This window comes from Hyperolius riggenbachi, chromosome 2 (genome assembly GCF_040937935.1).
Source record: "Hyperolius riggenbachi isolate aHypRig1 chromosome 2, aHypRig1.pri, whole genome shotgun sequence".
NCBI classification, from domain to species: domain Eukaryota; kingdom Metazoa; phylum Chordata; class Amphibia; order Anura; family Hyperoliidae; genus Hyperolius; species Hyperolius riggenbachi.
The window spans coordinates 564,070,278-564,090,363 of NC_090647.1; the positions used below are offsets into that span (position 1 = coordinate 564,070,278).

The following is a 20,086-nucleotide window of genomic DNA, read 5'->3' on the forward strand; positions in this document are numbered from 1 at the left end:
GAATAGATTGTGGTGGGAATAATGCCTTTACTAATGTAATGTTTTAAACTAGTGACGTCCCACAAGAGGTGTGGGGGGGTCCTCCCGGCCTTCTGGATGATTTCTTAGCTTATGTTAACAGTAATGATCTCAATCTGACATTCACCATGAGCCACCATAACACACAAATTGACTACTTGGACCTAACCCTGACTGGGGATCCCTCACTCCATCGAGTTTCCACCAAAACATACCGCAAGCCCACAGCAGGCAACTCCATACTTCTTGCCAGTTCTTGCCACCCAAGACACACCATCAATGCTATTCCCACAGGGGAATTCACTCGGGCAGCTCGCAACTGCTCCAGCCCTGAACAATTGGAGCAAGAGTGCCTTTTGGTAGAAGACAGATTAAAACAAAGAGGTTACACAAAAAAACAGTTAACTAGGAGACGAATTAGAGGTACCAGAAAACCACGAAGTGAACTCTTACATACTAGAGATCGGGATGGGGGCCGAGACGACAGGGTGACATTTGTTACGGAGTACAGCCTCGAGTACAATAAAATCACGCATATTGTGAATAAATATCTCCCTGTGCTGCACTCCGACTCTAAACTTAAATTTATTTTAAAGAAGGGATGCCGCTTCTCTGCCAGAAGGGCACGCACCCTTGGGTCTATTCTTTCCCCCAGCTCCTTTCAGTCCCCCCTCCCGTCTCGTCCCCCTACCTGGCTGGCAACGGTGGGATCTTATCCCTGTGGGTTCACAACCTGCCACTATTGTCACTGCCACAAAAAGGGATCTTCCATCGTTTCTTTTGCCACTGGTACCAATTTCCCCATTAAACAATATGTGAATTGTGATACTAAGTATGTTATTTATGTTATTTCCTGCACTATATGCCACCTACAATATGTGGGATGCACCACCCGCAACTTGAGAGCCCGCATTGCCGAACATTATTGCGGTACAAATTGGAACACCTTCAAAAAGTCGGTGGTTTCAAAGCATTTTCAAAATGTACACAAAGGTGATCTTTCCTCCTTTGTTTTTCAGGGGGTTGAACGGGTGGTGAGTCCCAAGAGAGGAGGTGACATCTATAAGTTGCTTTTGAGGCGAGAGGCATATTGGATCCATAAGATGGACACTCGTATTCCAAAGGCTCTCAATACACGTTGGGATCTGAGTTTAGTCTATGATCACTAATTTTGCCATTTCCCTTCATTCCGCCCTCTCCTGGGACTCAGGTGCTCTTTCCCCTCCTCTATTTAGAAACCCTTTTTGTGGGCAATTTGAGGCATATTGTTTTTCCAGAGATGATTTTTTTATACAGATAACCTTTTAACCTGTTTCATAATCTTAGATATTTTGAATATTTTCTTATGTATCTATGTACGATGTATATTTGTATGTCTCCTTTAAGGTGAAGGCTGGTTGGGGTATGGGGTGGAGTCTGTTCTTCTCCCACCTACATAAAGCCTTCCCCTTGCAGGTTCACTTTTAACTATGACTAAGGGCAGATTGTAAGCCCGACACGCGTCAGTTGAACCTTGTGGTTTTATTGCCATGTCATGTGGAATCTTTTGAATAAAGAACAACAGCATTTTTCTACCAGCACCTGGTCTGCGGATCCTTCTATGCACAACAGCTGAGGGGCTGCAGTACAGTGTGGACCACATGCGAGTGAACTCCCCGTGACCTTGTCCACCATCCTGGGTGTTGAAGTGCTGTATGAACCACATGCGAGTGCCCTCCCTGTGACCCTGTCCACCAGCTGAGGGGCTGCAGTGCCGTGTGGACCGCATGCGAGTGACCTCCCTGTGACCCTGTCCAACAGCTGAGGGGCTGCAGTACAGTGTGGACCACATGCGAGTGACCTCCCCATGACCCTGTCCACCAGCTGAGGTGCTGAAGTGAAATGTGGACAGCATGCAAGTGACCTACCCGTGACCTTGTCCACCAGCTGAAGTGCAGTGTGGACCGCATGCGAGTGCCCTCCCTGTGACCCTGTCCACCAGCTGAGGGGCTGAAGTGCAGTGCGGACCGCATGCAAGTGACCTCCCCGTGACCCTGTCCACCTGCTGAGGGGCTGCAGTGCAGTGCGGACAGCATGCGAGTGACCTCCCTGTGACCCTGTCCACCAGCTGAGGGGCTGCAGTGCAGTGTTTGGCATTATTTTGCCTTCCGATTGTAGGACCCTTAATTGGAATAGTAACGGGCAAGGTTACTGGCAGATCAGGAGTATGAGTTGGGTAGACACTATATATATATATATAAATATATATATATATATATATATATATATATATATATAGCTGGCAGAGACTGGGATGGATAAAGTTATGCATCAGGCAGGGAAGTGTTGGTAGGATAGTGAGAGAAGGGATCTCAGGATAGACGGGGGAGGGGTTAGATAAGAGGGAGGCTATGGTGAAGATTATGGACAGTTGGGGGTCTTGCAGGTCCAGTGACACCAGGTATTGTCCCTCGGTTAGTGACGACGGTCTGCATTCTCTGCTGTATGACTCTTGTCATTTTAATTATGCCCCATAATGTATGCATCCTATACACGGGAACATTCGCCTGGCGACCGGACCTGCTCTGCCGAGGGTTGCCATGGCAACGTCACACTCAGATTTTATAAGAGTAAAAAAGCCATCACAATTAAATAATAAAACGAGCGCACGTTTCCGTTATCGGTGTCAGGCAATTAACTTTATCAGGCGGAGCAGAGAGTAAATATGCAGAACCTCCAGCTGAAACTTTACCAATTATTTACACAATTAATGTAATCTTAACCAAATCCCGGCATTATTCCCGCTCATCCCCTGGGCCGGGCAGGCCAATAACGTGTCTGCAATGCGCTGGCAAATTAATTACGCTCCGAGTCCCACGCAAGTCACATGACTCAGAAGCCGGGACCCCGATCACACAGGCAGACTCCAAATCCCCCTCAATTATCAGCACTCAGTCAATGAGGTGCTGACCGTTCTGGCGGGCATGCTAATTTAATGCAAATCGTATTGCATCGACATTGGTCCCAATCACAATCAGCAGAAATGGTATTTGATTGGCCTAATTCTAAAGCCTGGTATACACCATCAATTTGATTGGCCAATCACTGACCAATTTTACCACCTGCGTGTAGTATGAGGTCTACTTATACAATCTGTTCAGAGTATTCAAAATCTGTTGGCCCGTTTACTACTGGAGATGGTAAAATCAGACATGCATTGTCCAATTTAAAATTGTGTACCAGGCTTAAAAGGGAACCCAGGGTGAGAGGGATATGGAGGCTGCCATATTTATTTCCTTGTAAACAATGCCAGTTGCTTGGCAGCCCTGTTAATTTTCTGGCATAAGTAGTGTCTGAGTCAAAACCCTGGAACAAGCATATGACTAATCCAGTAAAACCAGTCAGGTGAGTCAGAGTACCTGATCTGCATGCCTGTTTAGGGTCTATGGCTAAAAGCATTAGCGACACAGGATCGGCAGGACAGCCAGGCAACTGGTATTGCTTAAAAGGAAATAAATATGGCAGAATGTGGGGTACAGGAGTAGAGCCAGCAGCTGCGGCATGCTCAACCTGCAACCAATCATTAAAGGACAACTGAGGTGACATGTGACAGGATGAGCTAGACATGTGTATGGACAGTGCCAAGCACAGAAATAGCTAGGCTGTGTTCCTTTTTTTCTTTCTCTGCCTGAAAGAGTTAAACATCAGGTAAGCAAGTGACAGTTTCTGTCCGGTTCAGGACCAGTTCGGACTGGGTCAGACTATAGCATAACCCTTAAGGCTCGTTTACACTATAGCGAATCCGCGTGCGTTGTCCGCATGCGGATTCGCACACCCAATACAAGTGGATGGGCTGTTTCCACTTGTGCGTTGTGCGGAGCGTTTTTGTGTGCGGGGAAAATCTGCATGGCAGAGCCGTCAGAATTCGCTCCCCGCACACCGCTAAGCGAATCACATACAATGTATCTAATAGGGAAATCGCATGCGGTTTTGGCATGCGTTTTTCCCCGCGATTTCGCATGCGATTTCGCATAGGAGGTAATGTGAATTTACTCAGGCAGTGACATGGTTAAAATCGCCCACCTACTACCCTATGCGAAATCGCATGCGAAATTGCGGGGAAAACGCATGCAAAATTGCACCCGCATGCGATTTCGTCTGCGGCGATTTCACACCGCAGAGGTGGAAATGCAGCCTAAATGATAACTAATTACAGCCATAAAACACAATCCTGTCAGTAACAGCTTCTAACGTGAGCCTAGCCTTCAGCTTGGTACTGGGACAATGAAAATAAGCATGTGATTGCCCCAAATTACAGGCTGCATACAATTTGCATTCAAGCTTGCATTATTCGCATCTTGTATAAAGGGAACAGAGGTACCAAAAGAATAATACTCCACTTATCTGAGTCCACCCTTGGCGGAGGGGTGACATACCCCCTTCTTTCCTCATCTACAGAGAGCAACTTCTTATCCTGAGTGGGGTCAGGTTTAATCTCCCCACCTGCCTTTACAGTGGTTACCTTTGTGGTGACCCTGCTTTGTGAGTATACTGCATTTACTCTAAGCATTTATCATTTGTTAAGATTTACTACACTATATTTGGCTCTCGGTGTCCTGTTTTTTTTACATTATTCGCATCTCATTACACATCTCTTGCGAGTAAAGCTGCTGATGAGGATAATGCTTCATACACACTTGAGATAAAAGTCTTTGGAAAAGGCAAGATCACAGACCAATTTTACCCCCTTCCATGTAGTATGAGAGCCATACTCTATACAGTCTATTCTATGGAGCTGAACTCCACATCAGATAAAATCTTTGCAAGATGCTGCACACACAGATGCTGTACAGACACAAAAGATCATTATCTGCAAAAGATCTGTTCCTGCAAAATATCCATTCCTGCAAAATGCATTCATAGTCTATGAGATCTGCAGATCCTCATACACACCTTGTTGGACAGACATTCATCTGCAGATCTGAAAATCTATCCTGGTGGATCTGATCTGCAGATGATCTGCAGATGATTGTCTGTTAAACCAAGTGTGTATGATGATCTGCAGATCTCATAGGCTATGAATGCATTTTGCAGGAACAGATCTTTGGCAGGAACAGATCTTTTGCAGATACTGATCTGTTGCATGTGTACAGCATCTTTGTGTGCAGCATCTTGCAAATAGTTTTCTCTGATGGGGAGTTCAGCTCCATAGAATAGACTGTGTAGAGTATGGCTCTCATACTACATGGAAGGGTGTAAGATTTCTGTCTGATGGGGAGTGCAGCTCCATAGAATAGACTGTGTAGAGTATGGCTCTCATACTACATGGAAGGGTGTAAGATTTCTGTCTGATGGGGAGTGCAGCTCCATAGAATAGACTGTGTAGGTGTGGCTCTCATGCTACATGGAAGGGGGTAAGATTTCTGTCTGATGGGGAGTGCAGCTCCATAGAATAGACTGTGTAGGTGTGGCTCTCATACTACATGGAAGGGGGTAAGATTTCTGTCTGATGGGAAGTGCAGCTCCATAGAATAGACTGTGTAGGTATGGCTCTCATACTACATGGAAGGGGGTAAGATTTCTGTCTGATGGGGAGTGCAGCTCCATAGAATAGACTGTGTAGGTATGGCTCTCATACTACATGGAAGGGGGTAAGATTTCTGTCTGATGGGGAGTGCAGCTCCATAGAATAGACTGTGTAGGTGTGGCTCTCATACTACATGGAAGGGGGTAAGATCTCTGTCTGATGGGGAGTGCAGCTCCATAGAATAGACTGTGTAGAGTATGGCTCTCATACTACATGGAAGGGTGTAAGATTTCAGTCTGATGGGGAGTGCAGCTCCATAGAATAGACTGTGTAGGTATGGCTCTCATACTACATGGAAGGGTGTAAGATTTCTATCTGATGGGGAGTGCAGCTCCATAGAATAGACTGTGTAGGTGTGGCTCTCATACTACATGGAAGGGGGTAAGATTTCTGTCTGATGGGGAGTGCAGCTCCATAGAATAGACTGTGTAGGTATGGCTCTCATACTACATGGAAGGGGGTAAAATTGGTCTGTGATCTTTCATTTTCCAAAGACTTTTATCTCAAGTGTGTATGAAGCATGAGGGAGGGACAATTAGCGATATTCAGAGCAGTGGCAGCGTTTCTGATTTATCAGGGCAGCTGTAAATTGGCGAATGTGTGGCTCCGCCCATCGGTGGCGGTAATACGGGGGAGGGGGGGGCGTGAACAGCGTCTTACTTGCTTTGCGTGAGATCCACCACGATGAGGTCTCGCTCCATCAGCACCGCCACGGCGTACGGCTCCTGGAACTCTGCGAGAAAAGACACGGTAATTGTGTTTCCTGTTAATGAAGAGAAGTCAGATAACAAGGAAGAGAAGCGGCACACATTCTGCTCTCAGATCTTCCAGCCAATCACACATCAGAGCAAAGCAGACAAAAGCTGGCCATAAACTATACAACCACATCGCCAGTCTGCCCCGGGACTGACATTACGACTGACAGCACTAAGAGCTGACATTGCCAGTCAAAAAATGTGCAGATGCTAAACACAATTTTGCCCAATTACACATTTTTGTCTAATTCAGGGTTATCAAACTCAAATACAAAGAGGGCCGAAAATGTAATTGTAATTGTAGTCACGGGCCAACCACAATGTCTACTGGCCACCTTCCTACCTTATAAAGTTTCCTGGTTTCTCCCGCTTGGACCTAATACAGCAGAGGATGCTGGGAAACGCTGCTGCACTGGGCACACAATGCTACAACAGAACCTCTCTTACCGCTTGGACCGAACACCACAGAGGATGCTGGGAAACGCTGCTGTACTGGGCACACAATGTTACAACAGAACCTCTCTTACCGCTTGGACCGAACACCACAGAGGATGCTGGGAAACGCTGCTGTACTGGGCACACAATGCTACAACTGGAACCTCTCTTACCGCTTGGACCTAACACCACAGAGGATGCTGGGAAACGCTGCTGCACTGAGCACACAATGCTACAACAGAACCTCTCTTACCGCTTGGACCTAACACCACAAGGATGCTGGGAAACGCTGCTGCACTGAGCACACAATGCTACAACAGAACCTCTCTTACCGCTTGGACCTAACACCACAAGGATGCTGGGAAACGCTGCTGCACTGAGCACACAATGCTACAACAGAACCTCTCTTACCGCTTGGACCTAACACCACAAGGATGCTGGGAAACGCTGCTGCACTGAGCACACACTGCTACAACAGAACCTCTCTCTCTCTTACCGTTTGGACCTAACACCACAGAGGATGCTGGGAAATGCTGCTGTACTGGGCACACACTGCTACAACAGAACCTCTCTCTCATACCGTTTGGACCGTACACCGCAGAGGATGCTGGGAAAAGCTGCTGTACTGGGCACACACTGCTACAACAGAACCTCTCCCTCTTACCGTTTGGATAGGGCGTCTCACACAGGGTTATGAAGTCCACAATGGGGTGGTCCATCTCCAGGACGGTGATAGCCTTCCCGTGCATGATGGTCAGACTGGGCCTCCTGCTGGCCTTATCATAGGACAAGCCTCCAGAGAAGATGATGAAGGGCTCACTGCAAGACAAACAAGAGACAGGCGTTTATGCGCACAGAGCAGCAGCGCATTATACTAATGTCACGCCGCCCCAGGCTCCCGCCTAATGAAATAAAGCATACATCTTTGTTCCCAGACATGAAATTATGTTAGTCTGCTGCTCACACAATGTTTTAATCTGTTTCTCAAGGTCTTGCAGAGAGATTGACATGAGCGATGTAACAATCATCCACAATGTACGAGAGACAAAAGCAAACCCATCTGCCATGTTTCTGAAACAATTCACGCGTTTACTACAAGAGATGATTGCTGTGTGTTCCTGGAGGGGTTCAGCACAGGGTGCTCATCGGGGTGTAGAGGGGTCTACAGACATGACTGCACACTGCATCTCTATAGGAATTGGGGGAGATAGAGTGTCACTCCATATGTAACAGGCTGGCTTGCTAACATTTTAAGTATTAGGCTCCGTACACAGTGAGGCAGCGTGTGTAACGGATGTGGGTGTAAATAGCATTATGATTAATTGTGCTAGAGCAGGGGTGTCAAACTCAAATACAAAGTGGGCCGAAATTGTACACTGGGACCAAGCTGTGGGCCAACCTCAATGTCTAGTGGCCACCTCCCTCCCTTATACAGTTCCCTGGTGTCTAATGGCTCCACCCCCCCCAACCCCTATACAGTTCCCTGGTGTCTAATGGCTCCCCCCCCCCCAACCCCTATACAGTTCCCTGGTGTCTAATGGCTCCCCCCCAACCCCTATACAGTTCCCTGGTGTCTAATGGCTCCCCCCCAACCCCTATACAGTTCCCTGGTGTCTAATGCCCCCCCCCCAACCCCTATACAGTTCCCTGGTGTCTAATGGCTCCCCCCCACCACTATACAGGTCCCTGGTGTCTAGTGGACATCCCTTCCCTATACAGTTCTCTGGTGTCTAGAGGCCCCCACCCTCCCGTATATAGCTCCCTGGTGTCTAGTGCTTTTCCCCTCTCCCAGGTGGTCTAAGGCTTCACCTCTAATATAGCTTCCCTGGTGTTCTAGAGTGGGCCAAACATAATGCAAAGTGGGAAAACCACTTCAGGGTCATATTTAACGGCTCTGAGGGATAGATTTGTCCCACGGGCCGGAGTTTGACATGTATGTGCTAGACTAGAGGATCGGGGTTGTTAAGGATCTGACAGAGTTGGCATGAGGTCAGCCTTAGGGTGACCTCATGGCACACACAGCCTTAGGGTGCGCACACACATCAAAGTTTGATTGGCTGATGGCTAATTGTACCGCTTCCATGCAGTATGAGGGTTGTATCTGCACAATCTGCTCATAGTACTCAGTATCTGTTGGCCCTTATACTACATGGAAGTGTTAAAATTGGTCATTCGATAGCCAATCAAAATTGGATGGGTCCGCAGAATATCGCTGCTCGCGGGTTCCTAAGGAGGATGCCGGCTGCTTCAGAGGCCATTATGCTTATAAGAAAGGGGTGAGGGGCGGGTCCGCAGAATAGCGCTGCTCGCGGGTTCCTGAGGAGGACGCCGGCTGCTTCAGAGGCCATTATGCTTATCAGGAAGGGGTGAGCGGCGGATCTGTAGAATATCGCTGCTCGCGGGTTCCTGAGGAGGACACCGGCTGTTTCAGAGGCCATTATGCTTATCAGGAAGGGGTAAGGGGCGGGTTCGCAGAATATCGCTGCTCACGGGATCCTAAGGAGGACACCGGCTGCTTCAGAGGCCATTATACTTATCAGGAAGGGGTGAGGGGCGGGTCCGCAGAATATCGCTGCTTGCGGGATCCTGAAGAGGACGCCAGCTGCTTCAGAGGCCATTATGCTTATCAGGAATGGGTGAGGGGCGGGTCCGCAGAATCTCGCTGCTCGTGGGATCCTGAAGAGGATGTCAGCTGCTTCAGAGGCCATTATGCTTATCAGGAAGGGGTGAGGGGCGGGTCCGCAGAATATCGCTGCTCGCGGGTTCCTGAAGAGGATGTCAGCTGCTTCAGAGGCCATTATGCTTATCAGGAAGGGGTGAGGGGCGGGTCCGCAGAATATCGCTGCTCGCGGGTTCCTGAGGAGGACGCCGGCTGCTTCAGAGGCCATTATGCTTATCAGGAAGGGGTGAGGGGCGGGTCCGCAGAATAGTGCTGCTCGCAGGTTCCTGAGGAGGACGCCGGCTGCTTCAGAGGCCATTATGCTTATCAGGAAGGGGTGAGCGGCGGGTCCGCAGAATATCGCTGCTCGCGGGTTCCTGAGAAGGACACCGGCTGCTTCAGAAGCCATTATGCTTATCAGGAAGGGGTGAGGGGCGGGTCCGCAGAATAGCGCTGCTCGCGGGTTCCTGAGGAGGGCGCTGGCTGCTTCAGAGGCCATTATGCTTATCAGGAAGGGGTGAGGGGCGGGTCCGCAGAATATCGCTGCTCGCGGGTTCCTGAGGAAGACGCTGGCTGCTTCAGAGGCCATTATGTTTATCAGGAAGGGGTGAGGGGCGGGTCCGCAAAACAGCACTGCTCGCGGGTTCCTGAGGAGGACGCCAGCTGCTTCAGAGGCCATTATGTTTATCAGGAAGGGGTGAGCGTCAGGTCCGCAGAATAGCGCTGCTCGCGGGTTCCTGAGGAGGACGCTGGCTGCTTCAGAGGCCATCATGCTTATTAGGAAGGGGTGAGGGGCGGGTCCGCAGAACAACGCTGCTCGCGGGTTCCTGAGGAGGACGCCGGCTGCTTCAGAGGCCACTATGCTTATCAGGAAGGGGTGAGGGGCAGGTCTGCAGAATAGCGCTGCTCGCGTGTTCCTGAGGAGGACGCTGGCTGCTTCAGAGGCCATCATGCTTATCAGGAAGGGGTGAGGGGCGGGTCCGCAGAACAGCGCTGCTCGCGGGTTCCTGAGGAGGACGCCGGCTGCTTCAGAGGCCACTATGCTTATCAGGAAGGGGTGAGGGGCGGGTCCGCAGAACAGCACTGCTCGCGGGTTCCTGAGGAGGACGCCAGCTGCTTCAGAGGCCATTGTGCTCATCAGGAAGGGGTGAGCGGCGGGTCCGCAGAATAGCGCTGCTCGCGGGTTCCTGAGGAGGACGCCGGGTGCTTCAGAGGCCATTATGCTTATCAGGAAGGGGTGAGGGGCGGGTCCCCAGAACAGCGCTGCTCGCGGGTTCCTGAGGAGGACGCCAGCTGCTTCAGAGGCCATTATGCTTATCAGGAAGGGGTGAGCGGCGGGTCCGCAGAATAGCGCTGCTCGCGGGTTCCTGAGGAGGATGCTGGCTGCTTCAGAGGCCATTATGCTTATGAGGAAGGGGTGAGCGGTGGGTCCGCAGAATAGCGCTGCTCGCGGGTTCCTGAGGAGGACGCCGGCTGCTTCAGAGGCCATTATGCTTATGAGGAAGGGGTGAGGAGCTGATGTCCACACAACAAAGACTCTCCTGCGGCCCTGAAATAGACCCGCAGTGTTTGATCTCTTTGCATGCTGCATGCCAAAACCACTTTAACCTCATCCAGGATAAAACCAGCTCACCCCATGTAAAGTATGTATATCACACTGTACATGATATCGTCGCCGCAGAGAAGCCATGGAATACCGCCATTCATAATGCTGTCAGCGTGTGAGGTGGCATTTCACGGCGTCGAGTGCTGGGTGATGTCAGCGTGAAGGACGAGCGGAGTAACGTAGGCGTGAGGGATGAGCAGAGGGACGCAGGAGGCGGATCGCCGATCATTACGTATTCCGCTTAGGTACGCAGAGAAAACGTCTGTGGAGGAATCTTTCATCAAGCAGGCAGACAGACAGATGACAGCGGTCAAGGCTGCACCTGAAATGAAAACTGACAGAGGCATGCAGAGCGGAGCAGTGCTTATCAGCGCAGGAAGATTTGGGTGCAGCCGGCGCCACCATAGGCCGTAATAGGAATTACAGTTATATCGCCGCTCAGTGAGTAACGTCGGCGCCATCAGAAGACGGTGTTGAAGTTACTTTTGAAAAACTTAATAATTTGGCCTCCAGCCATCGCTGTAAGCCGAATTATATCATTCCCCCACTATTCATGGCGGCCTGGAGAGGGAATAGCAATTAACACGGCTGGGACTTGTGCGGCAGCAGGATCAGCTATATACCGACTGTATCCTGCGCCCAAGTCTACCGGTGTTGATTTCAAATGTATGCATGCCGAGCCCCACTGGGGCTAAATACATGCCTTGAATGCAAAACAGATGCAAATTATGTACTAATTCTAATTTTGAATGTAGATTTGAAGCAATGAATGCAGCTAGCCACTAGTATACTAACGGTTAATTTGTACAGCGGGAGACATTGACAGCGCTTTCTTTCAAACAGAAGTTATACCTGAATGATCTCTCTGCATGGATGTGCAGAGCTCCAGGAAATGGGGCGCTGCATGCCTCTGTTAGTATTCATTTCAGGTGCAGCCTTGAGCGCTGTCATTTGTCTGTCTGTCTGCTTGATGAAATGTGTATACCATTTATGATTAGCAGCACAAGGAATATTATGTTTTTATTCCTAGACTAGTGTTAGGCCTTCCCCGAGAGGGTCCGTCATCGCCGTGCGGAAGTCTATTAGGTAATAATCTGTGCACACATTATTTACATTATTTACCCCGCTTCGCATGTAGTGAGTGCTAGGTGTGTAATATAGTCCAGTCCCTGGAGCTCTGCACATAAATGTAAATAGATCATTCAGGTATAACTTCTGATCGAAAACCCAGCCATGTCTCCCGCTGTACAAATGTGGAGGAATCTTACCTGTTTTTACAGGTCTTGTACTCGACCTTCAGTATCGGTCTGCAGGACTCCGGCTTCCTTCCATCTCTTTGATTTTTCCCTGAGTGACACAAAACACAAAGGCGGAAGTTTCCAACATGAAAAGGTCATGCAACGGAAAGTCACCCAGAGGCATGAAAGCCCCGCCAGACCCCAAACTCAACAAGGCAAATGCTCAAAACCATCCTATTGAATTGTGCAAATTATAAAAATGACCTCCAGAACTGAGTGATTCAAATTCCCAAACCTCCTAGCTCTGCTTGCCTGTAGCCGTGCCCCTATCTGTACAGGCTTAGGGCTGCTACCGCTGGCTAGTGTCCGCTTACAACTACGGACCATCTATTTCCACTGAATTACAAGTGCTGCCGCCTCTGTTTAAAGGAGAACTAAAGTCAGCGTGATATGGAAGCTGCAATATTTTTTTCCTTTAGACAATACCAGTTGCCTGGCAGCCCTGCTGATGTATTTGGCTGCAGTAGTGTCTGAATCACACACCTCAAACAAGCATGCAGCTAATCTTGTCAGATCTGACAATAATGTCAGAAACACCTGATCTGCTGCATGCTTGTTCCGGGGCTATGGCTGAAAGTATTAGAGGCAAAGGATCAGCAGGATAGCCAGGAAACTGGTATTGCTTAAAAGGAAATGAATATGGCAGCCTCCATCTCCCTCTCACTTCAGTTGTCCTTTAAGGATTTTGTTTGTCACATGCTTTCCACAATGACGCAGGGACGCTGAAAAATGTATTACATTATCTATTATTAATATATTATATAACTTTGGGGGTCACATGGTCACCCTGACTGACCCAACCTCAAGCTGAATCCAGAGAGTGGTAGAAGCTGCACTGCAGTGGGAAGTACATGAGGCTTATGAATCAGGTATTCTGTGCAGCTTAGGCACACTGTATACTCATTTATTATCCTGATTGCTGGGCTGTACCGGGAACCTGTAGTGAGGATATGCAGGCTTCCATCTGTAATGGGTACTGACTCTGAGTCAGGATGCAGATGAGGTCATCACACTGCCTCAGTGGCTGCATCATGCTTATTCCAGGCATGACTCAGACAAAGCTCAGCCACCAAAACCCCGCACTGACTGCATACTGCCTGCTTCTGCAAAGGCTTCCGGAACACCATCAGGATTATACACTGACAGTAACTCATAGGGATGGACAATAACAGGATAATCATTCTGATTAATTCATGCACAGTTTATGCTAATTGTATGCAAATGTATGCAGCCTGGAAATCAACCAATCAATGTCAGCCGCTGCTTGATTTCCAAACTGCAAACTTCTGCATAAAATTAGCATAAATTCTGCATCTGCTCAGAATAATTAGCATCTTATTGACCATCCCTAGTAATTGGTAGTGATGCAGAGACTTGCTATAACATTATTCTGGGTGTAGGTAAACTCTGAGGGCTGTGATATGAGGAGATGCCCTCTCTCCACTTACAACCTTCTGCTGTGGACTCTGGTAGGTTTACTGCTGCTAGTATAGTTGAGGTGAGCCAGTGTGAGAGTCCATAGGGAAATTCCGCTAAAATGATTGGGTGGACAGCACACCCTCCAACTGCTAGGATTCAGATAGGTTGTAGCAAAAATACGCCCCCACTCTACTCAGCCAATCAGAATGCTTCAAGTTGTAGATGTTGCTGTGATTGTAGAACTGTTCCCTATGGACTTTCACGCTGGCTAAAATCAACCATACTAGCTCTGGTTAACTGACTTCCCACAATACAGACAGTCGTGAGGACATGAGATCTGTCAGTGCTTCTTACTTGCCCCATATCCCAGAACCTATATAAAAGGGGATCCATTACACAAAAACTCTGCCCAGGACCATACAATGGCATGGCTGGAGATGGACCATACAGTGGCATGGCTGGAGATGGACCATACAATGGTATGGCTGGAGATGGACCATACACTGGCATGGCTGGAGATGGACCATACACTGGCATGGCTGGAGATGGACCATACAGTGGCATGGCTGGAGATGGACCATACACTGGCATGGCTGGAGATGGACCATACAATGGCATGGCTGGAGATGGACCATACAATGGCATGGCTGGAGATGAGAGTAGACTTGACAATTACAGTGGTGTGAAAAACTATTTGCCCCCTTCCTGATTTCTTATTCTTTTGCATGTTTGTCACACTTAAAGGTTTCTGCTCATCAAAAACTGTTAACTATTAGTCAAAGATAACATAATTGAACACAAAATGCAGTTTTAAATAATGGTTTTTATTATTTACTGAGAAAAAAACTCAAAACTTACATGGCCCTGTGTGAAAAAGAAATTGCCCCCTGAACCTAATAACTGGTTGGGCCACCCTTAGCAGCAATAACTGCAATCAAGCGTTTACGATAACTTGCAACGAGTCTTTTACAGCGCTCTGGAGGAATTTTGGCCCACTCATCTTTGCAGAATTGTTGTAATTCAGCTTTATTTGAGGGTTTTCTAGCATGAACCGCCTTTTTAAGGTCATGCCACAACATCTCAATAGGATTCAGGTCAGGACTTTGACTAGGCCACTCCAAAGTCTTCATTTTGTTTTTCTTCAGCCATTCAGAGGTGGATTTGCTGGTGTGTTTTGGGTCATTGTCCTGCTGCAGCACCCAAGATTGCTTCAGCTTGAGTTGACGAACAGATGGCCGGACATTCTCCTTCAGCATTTTTTGGTAGACAGCAGAATTCATGGTTCCATCTATCACAGCAAGCCTTCCAGGTCCTGAAGCAGCAAAACAACCCCAGACCATCACACTACCACCACCATATTTTACTGTTGGTATGATGTTCTTTTGCTGAAATGCTGTGTTACTTCTACGCCAGATGTAACGGGACACGCACCTTCCAAAAAGTTCAACTTTTGCCTCGTCGGTCCACAAGGTATTTTCCCAAAAGTCTTCGCAATCATTGAGGTTTTTTTTAGCAAAATTGAGACGAGCCTTAATGTTCTTTTTGCTTAAAAGTGGTTTGCGCCTTGGATATCTGCCATGCAGGCCGTTTTTGCCCAGTCTCTTTCTTATGTTGGAGTCGTGAACACTGACCTTCATTGAGGCAAGTGAGGCCTGCAGTTCTTTAGATGTTGTCCTGGGGTCTTTTGTGGCCTCTCGGATGAGTTTTCTCTGCGCTCTTGGGGTGATTTTGGTCGGCCGGCCACTCCTGGGAAGGTTCATCACTGTTCCATGTTTTTGCCATTTGTGGATAATGGCTCTCACTGTGGTTCGCTGGAGTCCCAAAGCTTTAGGAATGGCTTTATAACCTTTACCAGACTGATAGTTTTCAATTACAGTACTTTTGTTCTCATTTGTTCCTGAATTTCTTTGGATCTTGGCATGATGTCTAGCTTTTGGGGTGCTTTTGGTCTACTTCTCTGTGTCAGATAGCTCCTATTTAAGTGATTTCTTGATTGAAACAGGTGTGGCAGTAATCAGGCCTGGGGGTGACTACAGAAATTGAACTTAGGTGTGATAAACCACAGTTAAGTTATTTTTTTTAACAAGGGGGGCAATCACTTTTTCACACAGGGCCATGTACATTTGGAGTTTTTTCCTCACTAAATTATAAAAACCATCATTTAAAACTGCATTTTGTGTTTAATTATGTTATCTTTGACTAATAGTTAACGTTTTTTAATGAGCAGAAACATTTAAGTGTGAAAACGTGCAAAAGAATAAGAAATCAGGAAGGGGGGAAATAGTTTTCACACCACTGTATAAACATGTAAACGGTACACACCGTGGGAAATCCCAACAAAGTATAATGATAATTTAGCTTGAGAGTGATGGGGTGAAAGCAACATTCACAACTGGTGTATAAAAATAGAATGGTTCCAGGAAACTGATGGTTCGCTAGTCATACTGACCAGAGATAACAGGATGTTAGTGGATCCGTGTTGACAGCGTGTTGGTCTTCTGCACCCACTGGACAGCCTTCCACCACTCTTACACATTGCAGCATTCTGCTAGTCCTTCCAGGCCCTCTGTCTATCTCTGTGGGAGTTTTTAGATGGCTAAATATACCTATGGGCAATGCAAACCGATACAATGTGTGGGAGGAACTGAAGAAGACCTGGATGCCATGATTCCATTGTGGGGATCCAGTGTTGACCACTTCTCTGGTGAGAATGACTATCCAACTCAGGATCATCTCCAGACATGTCATTGTGTGGCACTACGGGCAATGTTGACTGTAAGGTCCACCTCGGGAGGTATTGGCCCCATGGAACATCTGCCAATCCCAACACATTACAGCAATACACGGAAATGTGGGTGAATCAGCCTGAAGACATAACCTGACCTGTACTGAGTCCATACCCTTCCGCATCCATGCACAGGCCCCATCCACGTCAGTAATGAAGAATGTTATACATCGCCAGGCTCGCAGTGACCAGTATTGTGACACAGATACTCACCATGGGGAACAGTGACTTGAAAGGGCCTGGCAGGGTTCTTGACGTTCCATACAGTGAGACTTCCATCCGAGTGGCTGCACATAAATTGCCGGCCTTCGTGGTGCCAACCGACCGAATGAATGGCCTGCAGACAGAAAGCCCAGTTACACTGCAACTCACAACGAGACGTCACTTCCACTGAGAAGGACATCGTTAGTTCATGCAGGTAATATAATTTTGAGAGTGAGGATAAAATATATGGCCATGTGAATGATTCTATCGCATTCCTCTGATTCTGAGTAACAGGAAACATACTGACCTCATCATAGTAGAATCGTATTTCCGCTCTTTTAGATCGCAAGTCCCAAAGTACGACTGTCCCACTTTCATATCCTATGAGTAACTGGAAGAGAACACGGCATTAGCTTTGTAGGAAGACACACAGGCAAAGAGGGGATACTAAAGACGTGAGCAGAAAGTTGCACAAAGCACATCCAACGCATTAGAGGATCGTCTCACACGTAGTATTCCATTTGTAGGTAAACAATCTCCATTCCACCCAAGTAGAGAGGAATGCTTCCCATTGGTCTAGAATGTTCCCGCCCACTTTAGAATACTGGGTGTCCCACTCACCTTGGGGTGGCCCTTGTCTTCCTGATGCACTATTTACAGTGGAAGCCTAGCAGACAGTGGAGGTGAGGCAGTGGTATGGGGTGGGGGTGGAGTTGCTGGGATATCAGACAACGTGATTGGACAGGAAAGGACAGCAGTGTGGGTGACCGGTATGGAATGAGGGGTGGAGGCCACAAGGTGGTGGTTGGTAAGACAAGTAAGGGGGTGGGATGTAGTAAATACCAGTACAATTGGAAGCACGTAGCAATCTTGCCAGTATTTCCAACAGCTCCACAACATGTTGCACAATTCGCGCAACCTGCATCACCAAGGTAACACACATTGCCAGGGTACCACATGCCAAACAATTTTACCGATACTTACTGAATACACCCCATTATAACGGAGGCAGGGATGTTCGATGAGATGCTAACAATTTTAAGTTGCGTTAAAATGTATGCAAATGTATGCAATTTGGAGTTAAAAAATGTGCATAATATTTGCATCAACTCAGAATTATTCAATCTCACTGGCCATTTCTGCCTATGAAGTAGTGCATTTTTTTCAAAAAAACCTAGGATTTTTTTTTTTTTTACAAAACTTTTCTTAATGTACATTTTATTTGAGATAATGTTGCAATAAACACATGATGCTGGGGGGGGTCTCTCTCCATCACGCGATCAATACTATTTATGCTGGAAGTTCAGAATATGGAAAATAGCGTTACTAATCATATTCCAGGGCTGTGTGTGCCGGGGAGGGCGTAAACTTACATTACCAGCGACCCTGGATGAATATTAATAACAGCGGGAGGCAGAGCACTGCAACATGCTGACAACCACAAAGCACATGTAAGCCTTAAAGAGAATCTGGAGGATAGGTCTGTGAGAAGAGATATGGTGAGGTTCCTTCTTTGAGGTGATAGCTCTTTGGGAACACTGGTTAAGTTAGATACTCTTGTGAGACTGGTCCTCCTGTCAGGTGATGGCTCTGAGGAGAGGCTGCGAGGTGAGATGTGGTCCTCATGTGAGGTGTTGGCTCTGAGGGAAGGCCTGTGAGGTGAGATGTGGTCCTCCTGTGAGGTGATGGCTCTGAGGAGAGGCTTGTGATGTGAGATGTGGTCCTCCTATGAGGTGATGGCTCTGAGGAAAGGCCTGTGAGGTGAAATGTGGTCCTCCTGTGTGGTGATGGCTCTGAGGAGAGGCCTGTGAGGTGAGATGTGGTCCTCCTGTGAGGCGATGGCTCTGAGGGAAGGCCTGTGAGGTGGGATATGGTCCTCATGTGAGGTGATGGCTCTGAGGGAAGGCCTGTGAGGTGGGATGTGGTCCTCCTGTGAGGTGATGGCTCTGAGGGAAGGCCTGTGAGATGAGATGTGGTCCTCCTGTGAGGTGATGGCTCTGAGGGGAGGCCTGTGAGGTGAGATGTGGTCCTCCTGTGAGGTGATGGCTCTGAGGGGAGGCCTGTGAGGTGAGATGTGGTCCTCCTGTGAGGTGATGGCCCTGAGTGGAAGACTGTGGGTTAGATGTGGCCCTCCTGTGAGGTGGTGGCTCTGAGGGGAGGCCTGTGACATTACTCTTGTGGCTGTGGCCCTCCTGTGAGGTGATGGCGCTGAGGGAAGGCCTGTGAGGTGAGATATGTTCCTCCTGTGAGGTGAAGGCTCTGAGGGGAGGCCTGTGAGGTGAAAAGTGGCCTCCTGTGAGGTGTTGGCTCTGAGGAAAGGCCTGTGAGGTGAGTTGTGGTCCTCCTGTGAGGTGATGGCTCTGAGGAGAGGCGTGTGATGTGAGATGTGGTCCTCCTGTGAGGTGATGGCTCTGAGGAGAGGCCTGTGAGGTGAAATGTGGTCCTCCTGTGAGGTGATGGCGCTGAGGAGAGGCCTGTGAGGTGAGATGTGGTCCTCCTGTGAGGCGATGGCTCTGAGGGAAGGCCTGTGAGGTGAGATATGGTCTTCATGTGAGGTGATGGCTCTGAGGGAAGGCCTGTGAGGTGAAATGTGGTCCTCATGTGAGGTGATGGCTCTGAAGGGAGGCCTGTGAGGTGAGATGTGGTCCTCCTGTGAGGTGATGGCTCTGAGGGAAGGCCTGTGAGGTGAGATGTGGTCCTCATGTGAGGTGATGGCTCTGAGGAGAGGTCTGTGAGGTGAGATGTGGTTCTCATGTGAGGTGATGGTTCTGAGGGGAGGCCTGTGAGGGGAAAAGTGGCCTCCTGTGAGGTGATGGCTCTGAGGAAAGGCCTGTGAGGTGAGATGTGGTCCTCCTGTGAGGTGATGGCTCTGAGGAGAGGCCTGTGAGGTGAAATGTGGTCCTCCTGTGAGGTGGTGGCTCTGAGGGGAGGCCTGTGACGTTACTCTTGTGGCTGTGGCCCTCCTGTGAGGTGATGGCGCTAAGGGAGACCTGTGAGGTGAGATATGTTCCTCCTGTGAGGTGAAGGCTCTGAGGGGAGGCCTGTGAGGTGAAAAGTGCCCTCCTGTGAGGTGATGGCTCTGAGGAAAGGCCTGTGAGGTGAGATGTGGTCCTCCTGTGAGGTGATGGCTCTGAGGAGAGGCTTGTGATGTGAGATGTGGTCCTCCTATGAGGTGATGGCTCTGAGGAGAGGCCTGTGAGGTGAAATGTGGTCCTCCTGTGAGGTGATGGCTCGGAGGAGAGGCCTGTGAGGTGAGATGTGGTCTTCCTGTGAGGCGATGGCTCTGAGGGAAGGCCTGTGAGGTGAGATGTGGTCCTCCTGTGAGGTGATGGCGCTGAGGA

At 48.6% G+C, this 20,086-nt stretch overlaps 1 protein-coding gene across 6 annotated transcripts in view; it reads right to left on the minus strand.

The window, feature by feature from the left end:
• Positions 1-20,086, minus strand: part of STXBP5L (syntaxin binding protein 5L) — a 376,217-nt gene that overhangs the window by 149,726 nt on the left and 206,405 nt on the right. For all 6 annotated transcript variants that reach the window (XM_068270954.1, XM_068270953.1, XM_068270957.1 and 3 more), the window contains exons 7-11: positions 17,053-17,136; positions 16,755-16,878; positions 12,308-12,386; positions 7,439-7,593; positions 6,245-6,317 (exon numbers count right to left, since the gene is read on the minus strand). In XM_068270954.1, the coding sequence (XP_068127055.1) occupies positions 6,245-6,317; positions 7,439-7,593; positions 12,308-12,386; positions 16,755-16,878; positions 17,053-17,136 (515 nt within the window). The remainder of the gene's footprint in view (positions 1-6,244; positions 6,318-7,438; positions 7,594-12,307; positions 12,387-16,754; positions 16,879-17,052; positions 17,137-20,086) is intronic.